The following is a 12,464-nucleotide window of genomic DNA, read 5'->3' as shown; positions in this document are numbered from 1 at the left end:
CTATCATCTCAAACAACCTCCCCGAGTCATTAAACCGCGTCGAATTGGGATTATATCGGGGTTATATCGGGATTATCGGCATCCCTTTGCTTCTTCGGGGCCGCTGAGCCATCAAACGCTGTTGCAAGGAACTCAAATCCTCCCCCCCCAGCCCAGCCCCCCCTTCCCCCCCCGGGTTTCCCCGTGTAACCCTACTGGGGAGGGGGGAGGGGGGGGTGGCAGGATTGAGGAGCGAGCGGTTCTGTCCCCTCACTCCGGGCAGGGAGGGGTTAATCCCGAGGTTTATCCCACCCCCCCACCCCTCCCACCCCCCACCCCCCGGTCCTCCCCCCCGTGACGTCACGTCGGTGCTCCGCAGGGTCCGTTCGCCGCCGCGCTGCTCGCACGGTGCCGGGTGGGAAGAGGGGGGGATCGGTGGGTTTTGGTGGCCCCGAGGGGGGGGTTTGGGGGTCTTCGGCTCATCTTTTACTACGTTTCTTCCTTCCCCCCTCCCTCCTTCCTCCCCCCCCCCTCGCCCAGGCTCCATGGCGCTGCGTTTCGTCGCCCCATTGCTGCGCTCTGCCCTGAGCGGTGTCCGCTGGGGGGGAACCGCCGCCCCCACGCGTGGTGAGTGGAGCTGGGTGAGACCCCCGGGAATGGGGTGAGACCCCTAGGAATGGGGTGAGGCCCCTAGGAATGGAGTGAGATCCCCAGGAATGGGGTGAGACCCCCCAGGAATGGGGTGAGACCCTTAGGAATGGAGTGAGATCCCCAGGAATGGGGTGAAACCCCTAGGAATGGGGTGAGACCCCCAGGAATGGGATGAGACCCTTAGGAATGGGGTGAGACCCCCGAGAATGGGGTGAGACCCCCCAGGAATGGGGTGAGACCCTTAGGAATGGGGTGAGACCCCTCCAGGAATGGGGTGAGACCCTTAGGAATGGGGTGAGACCCCTCTAGGAATGGGGTGAGACCCTTAGGTGAGACCCCTCTAGGAATGGGTGAGACCCTTAGGAATGGGGTGAGACCCCCAGGAATGGGGTGAGACCCCTTAGGAATGGGGTGAGACCCTTAGGAATGGGGTGAGACCCCCAGAATGGGATGAGATCCCCGGGAATGGGGTGAGACCCCCACAGGAATGGGGTGAGACCCCCACAGGAATGGGATGAGACCCCTAGGAATGGGGTGAGACCCCCAGGAATGGGATGAGACCCTTAGGAATGGGGTGATACCCCTAGGAATGGAGTGAGACCCCCCCAGGAATGGGGTGAGACCCCCCCAGAAATGGGGTGAGACCCCTAGGAATGGGGTGAGACCCCTCTAGGAATGGGGTGAGACCCTTAGGAATGGGGTGAGACCCCCAGGAATGGGGTGAGACCTCCCCAGGAATGGGGTGAGACCCCTAGGAATGGGGTGAGACCCCTCTAGGAATGGGGTGAGACCCTTAGGAATGGGGTGAGACCCCCGGGAGAGGGGTGAGACCCCCAAGAGCAGGGTGAGACCCCTAGGAATGGGGTGAGACCTCCAGGAATGGGATGAGACCCCCGGGAGAGGGGTGAGACTCCTAAGAGCGGGGTGAGACCCTTCGGAATTGGGTGAGACCCCCGGGAGAGGAGTGAGATCCCTAGGAATGGGGTGAGACACCCGGGAGTGGGGTGACACCCCTCAGGAATGGGCTGAGACCCCCTAGGAGGTCCCATTGGTGCTTCCCCCACCCGTGGTGAGGGGTGAGGTGGGGAGGAGACAAAGTGCGTGGGGCAGAGCAAAGGGTAGAATCCCCAAAGTGTGGGTCGGGGGGGGAGGAGGGGGGGGGCACAAAGCATGAAATCCAACACATGGGACTCCCTGGGCGCTGCCCCCACCCACGGAGACTGATCCCCCCCCCCCCCAACACCACCCCCCCAGCCACCTTCCATTGGGGGGACCCTCTGGTGCTGGAGGAGCTGCTGAGCCCAGAGGAGCGGATGCTGCGGGACGCAGTCCGCAAATACAGTCAGGAGCAGCTGCTGCCCCGCGTGCTGCGTGCCAACAGGCACGAGGGTACGACCCCCCCCCAGCCCCCCACCCTGGCACCCAATGCCCCCGTGCTGCCGTGTTCCTGCTCCAAAGCTGGGAAATCAGAACCCCATTTCTCCCCTTGACCCCCCCACATACCCTCTCAGTATTCCCCTGATACCCCCAGACCCTCCCAGAACTCCCCTGATATTCCCCTATACCCCATTATCCTCAGACCCCCCCATACGCTCCCATAACCCCCTCTATGACCCCAAAGCTGAAGGCTGGGAAATCAGAACCCCATTTCCCCCTTAACCCTCCAAATACCCTCTCAGTATTCCCCTGATACCCCCAGACCCTCCCAGAACTCCCCTTATATTCCCCTATACCCCATTATCCTCAGACCCCCCCATATGCTCCCATAACCCCCCCTATGACCCCAGAGCTGGAGGCTGGGAAATCAGAACCCCATTTCCCCCCTTGACCCCCCAAATACCCTCTCTGTATTCCCCTGATACCCCCAGACCCTCCCAGAACTCCCCTGATATTCCCCTATACCCCATTATCCTCAGACCCCCCCATACGCTCCCATAACCCCCCCTATGACCCCAAAGCTGGAGGCTGGGAAATCAGAACCCCATTTCCCCCCTTGACCCCCCAAATACCCTCTCAGTATTCCCCTGATACCCCCAGACCCTCCCAGAACTCCCCTGATATTCCCCTATACCCCATTATCCTCAGACCCCCCATATGCTCCCATAACCCCCTCTATGGCCCCAAAGCTGGAGGCTCGGAAATCAGAACCCCATTTCCCCCCTTAACTCCCCCAAATACCATCTCAGTATTCCCCTGATACCCCCAGACCCTCCCAGAACTCCCCTGATATTCCCCTATACCCCATTATCCTCAGACCCCCCATACGCTCCCATAACCCCCCCTATGACCCCAGAGCTGGAGGCTCGGAAATCAGAACCCCATTTCCCCCCTTGACCCCCCAAATACCCTCTCAGCATTCCCCTGATACCCCCAGACCCTCCCAGAACTCCCCTGATATTCCCCTATACCCCATTATCCTCAGACCCCCCCATATGCTCCCATAACCCCCCCGTGGCCCCCTCTCAGTGCTGCCCTGATACTCCACTGCACCCCTGATACCCCCACCAGCCAATGGTGGCAGCTCCTTGCTGGGGGGGGGGTCCCCACTGCCTGCCCCCCCCCCTCCACCCCCCCCAATCTCGGCCAACTTCACATCTTTCTGTGCTCCCACTCCAAAAGTCTTTGACCGGGAGATCGTGAATGAGATGGGAGCTCTGGGGTTGCTGGGTCCCACCATCCAAGGTGAGGGGGGGGGTCTTTGGGGGGGTGTTAAAGGGGTTCTGGGGAGATTGGGGGGGAAATTTTAGGGCTGGTTGTGGGGTCTCTGGGTGGGGAAGGTCCTTTGAGAGAGCAGTGGGATGAGGAGGGAGGTTTATGGGGAGGGTCCAGGGTGGTGTTGGGACCTCTGGGGGCGCATTGGAAGGGCAGGGGTGGTCCCGTGGAAATAAGTCCTGGGGGTGTGGTCCTCCGGGGGGGGGTCCGGGGAGCGGTGGGACCCCTCAGAAGGAAGCGATGGGGTGCAGCGGTGTGGGGGTCCCCAGGGTACGGCTGCGCAGGGACCACCTCGGTGGGCTACGGGTTGGTGACACGGGAGCTGGAACGTGTGGACAGCAGCTACCGCTCGGTGCTGAGCGTCCAGTCGTCCCTCGTCATGCACCCCATCCTGGCCTTCGGGACCCCAGCCCAGCGAGAACGCTTCCTGCCTGCGCTTGGTGAGGAGGGATGGGGTGGGTGGGATTTGTGGGGCACAGACCCCCCCTGACCCCTCTGTGCAGCGAAAGGGGAGATGTTGGGCTGCTTCGGGCTGACGGAGCCCAACCACGGGAGCGACCCTGGGAGCATGGAGACGCGAGCGCGCTACGACAAAGCCACCAAGAGCTACCGCCTGCGGGGCACCAAGACCTGGTGGGACCCCTCCCCAAAGCCATCCCGAGGGGAGAAGCCCACCCTGGATCCCGCTGACCCCCACCCGCACCCTTAGGATCACCAACGCCCCGGTGGCTGAGCTGTGCGTGGTGTGGGCGGTGTGTGAGGAGGAGCGGCAGATTCGGGGTTTCCTGCTGGAACGCGGCATGGCTGGGCTCAGCACCCCTAAAATCGAGGGCAAGTTCTCACTGCGCGCCTCCACCACCGGCATGATCGTGATGGATGACGTGGAGGTGCCGGAGGAGAACGTGCTGCCCGATGTCAGGGGGCTGGGGGTAAGGGGGGGGGGCTGCTCGTGGGAGCGTAGGGGGGAAACCCGGCGATGGGACCCCCGCTGACGGCAGCCCCTCAGGGTCCCTTTAGCTGCTTGACCCACGCCCGCTACGGCATCGCCTGGGGAGCGCTCGGTGCTGCGGAAGCGTGCCTGGAGACGGCTCGGCAGTACACCCTGGACAGGTAATGGGGAGTGGGGGCACAACGGACCCCCCCCCCCCCCGCGCTGCCCCCCTCCCCGTGCCCCCCGTCTGCCGCAGGAAGCAGTTTGGGGTGCCTTTGGCCCGTAACCAGCTGGTGCAGAAGAAGCTGGCGGACATGGTGACGGAGATCGCGCTGGGGCTGCACGCCTGCCTGCGGCTGGGCCGCCTCAAAGACGAGGGCAGGTGTGTGGCTGTGATGGGGTGGACCCCCAGGGCTCCCCGGGGGGAGGGGTTGCTGAGGGTCTGCATCCCCTCAGGGCGGCCCCTGAGATGGTGTCGATGCTGAAACGCAACTCGTGCGGCAAAGCGCTGGAGATCGCCCGGCAGGCACGAGACATGCTGGGGGGCAACGGGGTGTGTGATGAGTACCACGTCATCCGGCACCTGATGAACCTGGAGGCCGTCAACACCTACGAAGGTAGCCCCGAAACTTTGGGCTGGGTGCCCCCGTAGCTGCGTGCTGACAGCTGATCCCGCTGCTGCAGGCACCCACGACATCCACGCGTTGATTCTGGGCCGGGCCATCACCGGGATTCAGGCGTTCACAGCTGGCAAGCAGACGGAGCGGCGTGGGTAGGGCTTAGGATGGGGGGCACCGATGGATTTTTGGGATGGCAGGTGCTGCCCTGATGGAGGACTCTGGCTGCACGGAAGGGGACAGTGCCACACCGACAGGCCGTGGTGTCACTGCATGGACGCATGGCAGCCTGGTTCAGCGCCGCAGTGCCTTCACCGCGCACACAATAAAGGGTGGAAATGCCACACCTGCCTGCTCGGCAGTGCCAGGCTCCTCGGCGCTGCGGCTCGGGGGCTGCATCACCAAGACAAGGGCTGAGCTCTGCCATGTGCTGTCAGTGCCAATGCCACACATTCGGCCATTCAATGTGGGTTGTTTGTTTTTTGTTGTTTTTTTTTTTCTGACCTTTTATTTTAATCGCGTTAAAAACCAAACACCAACACCCTGTGGGAAAGGCCATTTTTTTGGCTGATATCCCCGGTTCTCTGTTCATAGGGGAGCAGCCGGCCCAATGTCCCAATGCCGGAGGGAGGGCTGCACCCTGGTGCTCCCCATGGAGGGGTCTGGGGGCTTCCCGTGAGGTCTGAGGGCTCTCCGTGGGCTCGGGGGCCGTGCTCACGTTTCGGGCTGCAGGCACAGGTCCCTGTAGGCTGCCTCCACGGTGTGGCAGACCTGCTGCAGCTCGTCCTCGGCCTGCCGGACTCGCTCCATCACCTCTGCCAGCTCCTGCAGCCTTTCATGGATCAGCTCGTTGTGAAGACCGTAGAGCTGGAAAAGCCGCTCCTCCAGCTGTTCGGCCAGGTTGGACACCTTCGGGAAAGGGAAAAACAAACGGGATGTTGGGGACAGGAGGGCCAGCAGCACTGTGGGCACAGCCGGTGCTGTCCCCGGGGGGGGAGTGGCAGCTGCAGCCCAGCGCTGGCGCAGCTCCCAGCCCAGCTTGGCTGCCGCTGCTGCCAGCTGCGCCCGCGGTTGCTGGAGCCACCGAGCGCAGAGTCCCCGCAGCCGCAGCTGCCCCGGCCCAGCCGCCATCTGCGCACAGGAGGGGCGCAGACATTCGGAAGCCCCCCACCCCCATCTGCTGGCGCCATCCCCTGGCTGCAGGGATTGCCGGCAGGAGCAAAGTCCAGCGAGGCACGTGGCCAAACGAGTACGGGCAGCAGCAGCGTGGGGACAGGGGGGCCGTCGGCATCCCTGCTGCTCCCTGAAGCAGAGCTGGAGGCAGCTGCAGCCACCCCGGAGGGGCCGGGGGGCCCCCCGCTGCCGCAGCCGGTGTAAGCACGCACCAGGCTCTGCAGCTGGCGGCTGCTTCCCCGCAGCACCTCCTCTCACCGCCCCCCAGCACCATGGCTAATTCGGTTGGAATAATGCGATTAAACGCATCAAACAGACCCTGCCCTCCTTCCCCCCCCCCCCCCCCCAGCACTGCCCACACCTTCAGCTGCAGGCTGTCGCGGAAGCTGCTCATCACGGTGTGGTCCTCCTTGCGGCTGTCGTTCAGTCTGTCTATCAGGCCCTGTGCCCGCTGTCTCAGATCCCCCACGCTGGAATCCAGGGCAGCAAAGTAACGGGATGATGCCTGTCTGTCCAGCACTGCTGCACCCTGGGACTCCATCCTGGGCCCAAACACAGGACGCCGTGTCACCACCGCGCACAGGGGACAGGAGAAGCAGATGGACCGGCTGATAAAACTCCAAGCCTGGAGCTGGGCTCAGCTCCTGGCTCCCCACCAGGGTTGTTGGGGAGGTAAACGCGTGGAGCTTGAAGACGCGCACTCGCAATTTGCCCCCCAAACTGCCCTGGCAGCGTGCAGCCCATCCCCAAATCGTTTCTCCCCTTTTGATGCGGTTTCCCACACTGCAACCTATTGAGTCCCGCAATCAGTGCCCAGTTTGGCACGTGAATGGGGAAATTACATTACAAAAGAGGGAACCACCCTCTAACGGACTTGGTGGCTGCTGAGCAATGAGGTCCGTTCCCGGTGGGGGCACTCAAACCCCTCATCCCCCCCCAATTGCAAGGCCAGGCTGGATGTGCCTTTGGGCAGCCTGGTTGGTGATCCTGCACACAGCAGGGGGCTTGAAATGAGATGGTCATTGCGGTCCTTTTCAACTCCGGCCATTCTATGATTCTATGGGTCTTCATGTGTCCCTCTGGGTCCCTATAGCGGGATCTATGGGTCTGTATGGGTCCCTATGAGGGATCTATTTGTCCCTCTGGGTTCCTATGAGAGATCTGTGGGTCCCTCTGGGTCCCTCTGGGGGATCTGTGGGTCTCTACGGGTCCCTATGGGGGATCTATGTGTCCCTCTGGGTCCCTCCGGGGGATCTATGGGTCTCTATGGGTCCCTATGAGGGATCTATTTGTCCCTCTGTGTCCCTATGGGGGATCTGTGGGTCTCTACGGGTCCCTATGGGGGATCTATGTGTCCCTCTGGGTCCCTCCGGGGGATCTATGGGTCTCTATGGGTCCCTATGAGGGATCTATTTGTCCCTCTGGGTTCCTATGAGAGATCTGTGGGTCCCTCTGGGTCCCTCTGGGGGATCTATGGGTCTCTATGGGTCCCTATGAGGGATCTGTGTCGCTCTGGGTTCCTATGAGAGATCTCTGGGTCCCTCTGGGGGATCATTGAGTGTCTACAGGTCCCTATAGGGGATCTATGGGTCTCTATAGGTCCCTATGGGGGATCTATAGGTCTCTATGGGTCTCTCTATGGGTCCCTATGGGGGATCTATGTGTCCCTATGGGAGATGTGTACCCTATGTGTCTCTTGGCAACCCTGCACATAGCTGGGGGGTTGAAACGAGATGATCACTGTGGTTCAACCCAGGCCATTCTACTCTACTCTACTCTACTCTACTCTACTCTACTCTACTCTGTCCAGACTGTTGATAAAGATATTAAACCAAAACAGCCCCCAGCTGGATTTCACCCCATCCACCACCACTTCTGGGCCCAATCCATCCCTTCTGTTCCCCACTGAAGGGCTCCTACCGTGGGCTCTCTCCTTGGGCTTTTTCCCCACCAGGCGCAGGGCAGCAGGCAGGGTCACTTTTTGTCTCCTCCAGCAGCACATTCTGGTTGTCCTGCAGTGCTGTGGTGATGTCAGGATGATGGGAAGACATTTTGCAGCCTTGGGAGGTGGGGAGGGGGGGGGGGCTGTGGGGCTGCTCCCACCTCTGTCCAAAGCCTCACGGCTGAGCTCCTCAGCAGCCTGCAAGGAATTCAAAAGGGAAAACATCTCGTTAGACTTAATATTATGGGATGTCCGTGAGGGACAGAGAGAAACCTCAGGGAATCCTCTATAAAAATGACATCTTTCAGAGGGAGGCCCAGCAGATCACCTGGGGGGAGAGCCAATGTCCCATAGGGAAACAAAGGATAAATGCATTAAGTGAGGGGAGGGAGGAGAAATAATTTGCCTGGGAACAAATAATCAGGTATTTTGGCCGATTTTTTATGGGTTTTAGGTGATGTTCTGTACACTGCCACACGCTCCCACCCTACAAACGTGACTGCTGTGGCTGACAAAGCCAAGGGCGGGCACATCCCTCAGCGCAGGGCTCAGCCGAGGGTTGTGGAAGCTGTTGTGGGCACATCTGGGGAACGAGGAAGGCCGCCTAAGTAACACCGTGCAGAGCCGCACAGCCTCACCCCCAACCGCCGCCATTTTGCCCGCGGCCTCCCTGAGGTGAGCACGGTGGGCGGGGCGACGATGGGCGGCAGTTGATGGGCACCCGCGCAGGCCAATCATCGCCCTCCTCTGCCACCGGTTAGCCAATGGGTGGCGGAGAAGGAAAAGGCGGGAAGGGCTGGGCTGTGAGGAGGCGGGGAGGCGAAGATGGCGGCCGGTAGGTTGGGACGAGGACTGCGGGGTACGGACGTGGGATGGGTGGAGGAGGAGGAGCGTGGGTCAGCTGAGGGAGTGGGGAGGGCTGCTGGGGGGAGGTGCGGGCAGGGCCAAGTGGCTCAGGGCTCGGGAGAGGTGTGGTGGTGTTCTGTAGGAAGTACTGCCCCTGTGGCCTAGCAGAAAGCAGGAGCAGATCGATTGTGCTCTCCCCGTTTGGGTACCGCTGCGATGCAGACATCTGGCACCGACCTGAGTGTGAATGCAGCCTGCTAATACAGTCTCCATTCCTCATCTGTTCAGCGGCCTTCAGCCCATCTGCAGCCTCACCCACTTCAGGTGCAAGTATCCCAAAACTGTGCAGAGACAGTGAGGGGGGTCTTTCCTCCCAAATCCAACTCCTAAACCTTACGCCACAATAAAGCCTTCCCTCAGCAACCATCCCACCTGTGGTTGCTGCCCCTCCCCCCCCCCCTTCCCCCAGCAAATGCAGAGGCATCCAGCTGCACAAAGGAAGTTTATTGGTGAGACTTCGGTGCTCCACAAGGACTCAGGCGTCGAGGCGGCACAGGGGGTTGTCGTAGACCATCTGTAGATTGACCCGGTGCCCCACCAGCTCCCGGATGTTGTTGATGCCATACTTGATCATGGTGGGGCTGGAAGAGGATTGGGGTGGGAGGGGGGTTCAGAAGGGCACGTCCCAGCACTGGGGCTCCCTCCGCTCCCTCTTGACTCACCGCTCCAGTGAGAGCCCCCAGGCGATGACAGAGACGCTCTCGGGCAGCCCCATGGGTAAGAGCAGCTCAGGACGGAAAACGCCTGAGTTCCCCACCTCCACCCACTTCTTCAACCCTATGGAATGAGAAGGGTGGGGGCCCCCACCCCACAAGGGTGATGGTGAGATGGTGACCCCCACCACCGGAGCACCCCAGGGTCGTCTATTGTCCACACCTCCGCATACTTTGTAGAAAGTCACAGGCCAGGTCCTGCTCCCCAGGGATTTCCCATTGCCCCAAGCCTCACAGGAGAAAGGCCAAGCACCCTCCACCCCAAAAACACACCCCAGAGCTCCCCCACCCCTCTCAGGGTCCCCGCACCCTCATGGTAGCTGAAGATCTCCATGCTGGGTTCCGTGTAGGGGTTATAGGCTGGCTTGAAACGCAGCTTGCTGATGCCTGAGGGGAAGATAACAGTGAGGGAGTGCTCCAGCCCCCCGTCCAGCTGCCCCCCTGCTCTCCCCATACCTAGCTTGGTGAAGAACTGATGAAGGATGCCCATCAGGTGGCCCAGGGTGAGCCCACGATCGGCCACCACCCCCTCCACCTGGTGGAACTCAGCGAGGTGCGTGGCGTCCAGGCTTTCATTGCGGAAGACCCGGTCGATGGAGAAGTATTTTACAGGGGTGAACTTACCCTGGAATAGGGGATGTTGGGGAGGGGAGGTGGAATGAGGTGAGAAACTGGAGGGGGAAGTGGTGTTAAGCAGCCCCTCCCTGCGCTCCCCTGTCCTCGCTTCACCTGGTGAGCCAGGTGGTACAGCGCACGGGCGCTGGCAGACGTGGTGTGCGTGCGCAGCAGGTTCTTCCTTGCTTCCTCCACCTTCCATTCGTACTTGTAGCTGGTGGGGAGGGGGCTCAGATCAACCTGGGGCACCCCGAACCAGCCTTAAACCCCCACCCCATCCCAAAGCGCTCACCCCTGTGAACCGTAGCCTCCCTGTGAGTGAACCTTCTTCACCCTGGCCATGTAGCCGGCGGGCAGCTCAGGAGCTTCAGCAGGATCTGGGGGAAAATATATACATTCCATGTATATATGAGGGGGTCAGTGGGGATTTGTGTGTGTGTGACCCCCCCCCTCGGCGTCTGCACCCACCCTGCAGGAAGAAGGTGTCGTGCTGGTCTCGGGCTGGGTGCTGCTGGGGTTGGAAGAGAGCGTCAAAATTCCAGAAGGAGCTCTCCACAAAGTTGTCTGTGGGCATCTCTGTGAACCTGGCAGTCTGAGGTGTCACTTTGGGGGGTGGGGGGGGGAACAACTGTGCGTCCCCCCCACCCTCCCTGAGCGTTTCTCCCCCCACTCACCCCATCTCTAGGAAGATTTGGCGGAGCTGCGAGCGCACCTTGAGCAGGGGGTGCAGGTGGCCGCAGGCGGGCGGCAGCCCCAGTGCTGAGAAGTTGTAGGCTTTGAAGGGGAGCTTCCGCCAGGAGCCCCTGCAGGGATGTGTGGGGAGGGGGTCACGGGAGGGGAGGGGATTTGGGGTCACGGAGAGGCCTCTGCATCCCCCCGGACTCACGTGGCAATCATTTCTGGTGTCAGGTCGGTCTCCTGCCGCGCTACAGCCGTGCTGAAGGCGCTGCCCTTGCGGATCCAGTAGGATTTGAGCGTGCTGAAGAGGACGCGGGGTTGAAGAGGATGAAGAGGTGCCCCTGATTGTTCCCCCCCCCTCCCAGTCCAGCTCTGCCCCTGTCCCCACGCACACTTCTAGCAGCAGTTTCCTTCTCTTCAGATCCGTGCGCTCGCGCTCAGACAGAGAGTCGCCATTGCCCTCCTGCACCTGCCTCAGGCTGCTCTGCACCGCATCCTGCACTGCGCCCACCTGCAGCCCCCCCAGGTGAGTCAGAGCCCACCGCCCGACGGGGTGGGAGGGCAGCTGGGGGGAGGGGGGGAGGAGGGGGGGCACTCACGGCACGGAAAATTCGGGGGCCGCCGGGTGCCCCCTTGTCGAGGCGCAGCCATTTGTTGGCCATGGCCTTGCTGAAGCCCACCTGGGCACCGGGCAGCTTCTGTGGGGTGAAGGGGAGAGCGGTGAGGGGCTTGTGAGGTGCGCGGTGCCCCCGAAGCCCCCTCCCCTCCCACCCCCCCATCGCACTTCTAACCATGGCGTCACTTTGGGGCAGCCCTTCGCTGGGGACGCTGCAGAAGAGCCGCACTTCGGGGCTGCCGTCCCGCAGCACTTCTTCACCCTCGGCACTCAGTTCCCAGCGTGTGGTCGCACGTGTCTCTGCCTCGATCACCTGCGAGGTGGCACCGGGATCAGACACGGAAACCGTAGCGCCGGGACGGCGGCACCAATTTCGGGGTAGGGATCAGGCGCCGGGACACGACGTTAGGATCGTGCACCGCCAGCAGCACCAGCGCTGACCGCACTCCCCGTCCTCCCCCGAGGGCCCCGCACCTCCCCGAGCGCCTGCAGGCTCTTGACGGCTCCCACGAGCGTCTGATGGTCGAGACCGAGAGCGGCGGCCGCCTCCAGGCTGCACAGGCCGCCCTCGGGACCCGTCGGCGTCCGCTCCAAACGCTGCAGGAGCAGCTCGGCCACGCTGGGCGACATCGCGGCTGCCGGAAGTGCTACCGCGGTCACCCGGAAGTGCTCCTCTGCAGAGCTGATGCTAAGGGCGGCGCCATCTTGAGCGCGGCGGGAGGAGCCTCGCGCGGCGCTGTGGAGAGAAAAGGGGCCGCAGGGCGATACGAGGGGACGGTGACGTAATGAGAGCGAGGAGTGACGTCATGGGGAGCTGGGCTTTTATCTCGGAGCTCGTTATCCCGAGTGTTCCCGTTCTCTCCTTGCAGTCAGGTGTCCCCGGGCCTCTTGCCCTGACAACAGCCCGGTGACAGCCGCACGTTGCCATGAC

General features: G+C 62.1%; 3 protein-coding genes across 6 annotated transcripts; 1 reads left to right on the top strand and 2 right to left on the bottom strand.

Annotated features, from left to right (window-relative positions):
- The first annotated feature begins 308 nt into the window (after positions 1–308).
- Positions 309–5,355, top strand: GCDH (glutaryl-CoA dehydrogenase). Of its 3 annotated transcripts, none has more exons than XM_085214868.1 (11): positions 309–359; positions 520–606; positions 1,885–2,019; positions 3,250–3,312; positions 3,612–3,782; positions 3,846–3,975; positions 4,052–4,271; positions 4,349–4,452; positions 4,530–4,655; positions 4,730–4,890; positions 4,958–5,355. In XM_085214868.1, the coding sequence occupies exons 2-11, from the start codon at positions 525–527 to the stop codon at positions 5,047–5,049; spliced, it is 1,284 nt and encodes a 427-aa protein (XP_085070994.1). In that variant the 5' UTR covers positions 309–359; positions 520–524; the 3' UTR covers positions 5,050–5,355. The 3 variants fall into 3 exon arrangements, with proteins under 3 accessions (XP_085070994.1, XP_085070992.1, XP_085070993.1); XM_085214866.1 differs by having other exon boundaries at positions 314–394; XM_085214867.1 differs by having other exon boundaries at positions 315–414.
- Positions 5,356–5,445: 90 nt separating this feature from the next.
- Positions 5,446–9,286, bottom strand: SYCE2 (synaptonemal complex central element protein 2). 2 transcript variants are annotated; one of them, XM_085214872.1, is made up of 5 exons: positions 9,089–9,286; positions 8,167–8,203; positions 7,984–8,083; positions 6,425–6,605; positions 5,446–5,799 (listed from the first exon to the last, which is right to left on the bottom strand). In XM_085214872.1, the coding sequence occupies exons 1-5, from the start codon at positions 9,122–9,124 to the stop codon at positions 5,605–5,607; spliced, it is 549 nt and encodes a 182-aa protein (XP_085070998.1). In that variant the 5' UTR covers positions 9,125–9,286; the 3' UTR covers positions 5,446–5,604. The 2 variants fall into 2 exon arrangements, with proteins under 2 accessions (XP_085070998.1, XP_085070999.1); XM_085214873.1 differs by lacking the exons at positions 8,167–8,203; positions 9,089–9,286 and having other exon boundaries at positions 7,984–8,150.
- A 54-nt stretch (positions 9,287–9,340) lies between these two features.
- Positions 9,341–12,231, bottom strand: FARSA (phenylalanyl-tRNA synthetase subunit alpha). The gene is made up of 13 exons (XM_010728036.4): positions 12,008–12,231; positions 11,709–11,846; positions 11,517–11,615; positions 11,310–11,428; positions 11,126–11,218; positions 10,914–11,042; positions 10,708–10,823; positions 10,532–10,616; positions 10,354–10,453; positions 10,081–10,249; positions 9,934–10,011; positions 9,574–9,688; positions 9,341–9,492 (listed from the first exon to the last, which is right to left on the bottom strand). The coding sequence occupies exons 1-13, from the start codon at positions 12,161–12,163 to the stop codon at positions 9,387–9,389; spliced, it is 1,503 nt and encodes a 500-aa protein (XP_010726338.2). The 5' UTR covers positions 12,164–12,231; the 3' UTR covers positions 9,341–9,386.
- Between the last annotated feature and the right edge of the window lie 233 nt (positions 12,232–12,464).

This window comes from Meleagris gallopavo, chromosome 34 (genome assembly GCF_905368555.1).
Source record: "Meleagris gallopavo chromosome 34, MGAL_WU_HG_1.1, whole genome shotgun sequence".
Lineage (NCBI taxonomy): Eukaryota > Metazoa > Chordata > Aves > Galliformes > Phasianidae > Meleagris > Meleagris gallopavo.
Note: the sequence above shows the minus strand (reverse complement) of the source record. Positions and strands in the feature narration are given on the sequence as shown.

Bases quoted from the DNA above. Each gene is read 5' to 3' on its own strand.
- GCDH (XM_085214868.1), top strand. From the start codon at position 525: ATGGCGCTGCGTTTCGTCGCCCCATTGCTGCGCTCTGCCCTGAGCGGT. The intron at 2,020-3,249 runs GTACGACCCCCC...CCACTCCAAAAG, and splicing joins GCGTGCCAACAGGCACGAGG to TCTTTGACCGGGAGATCGTG. The intron at 4,891-4,957 runs GTAGCCCCGAAA...CCGCTGCTGCAG, and splicing joins GGCCGTCAACACCTACGAAG to GCACCCACGACATCCACGCG.
- SYCE2 (XM_085214872.1), bottom strand. From the start codon at position 9,124: ATGGAGACTGTATTAGCAGGCTGCATTCACACTCAG. The intron at 8,204-9,088 runs GTCGGTGCCAGA...AATTCCTTGCAG, and splicing joins CAGGCTGCATTCACACTCAG to GCTGCTGAGGAGCTCAGCCG. The intron at 5,800-6,424 runs GTGTGGGCAGTG...CCTTTCCCGAAG, and splicing joins GCGACAGCCTGCAGCTGAAG to GTGTCCAACCTGGCCGAACA.
- FARSA (XM_010728036.4), bottom strand. From the start codon at position 12,163: ATGTCGCCCAGCGTGGCCGAGCTGCTCCTGCAGCGTTTGGAGCGGACG. The intron at 11,847-12,007 runs GTGCGGGGCCCT...GCCACCTCGCAG, and splicing joins GCCTGCAGGCGCTCGGGGAG to GTGATCGAGGCAGAGACACG. The intron at 9,689-9,933 runs GTGCGGGGACCC...CTCATTCCATAG, and splicing joins GATCTTCAGCTACCATGAGG to GGTTGAAGAAGTGGGTGGAG.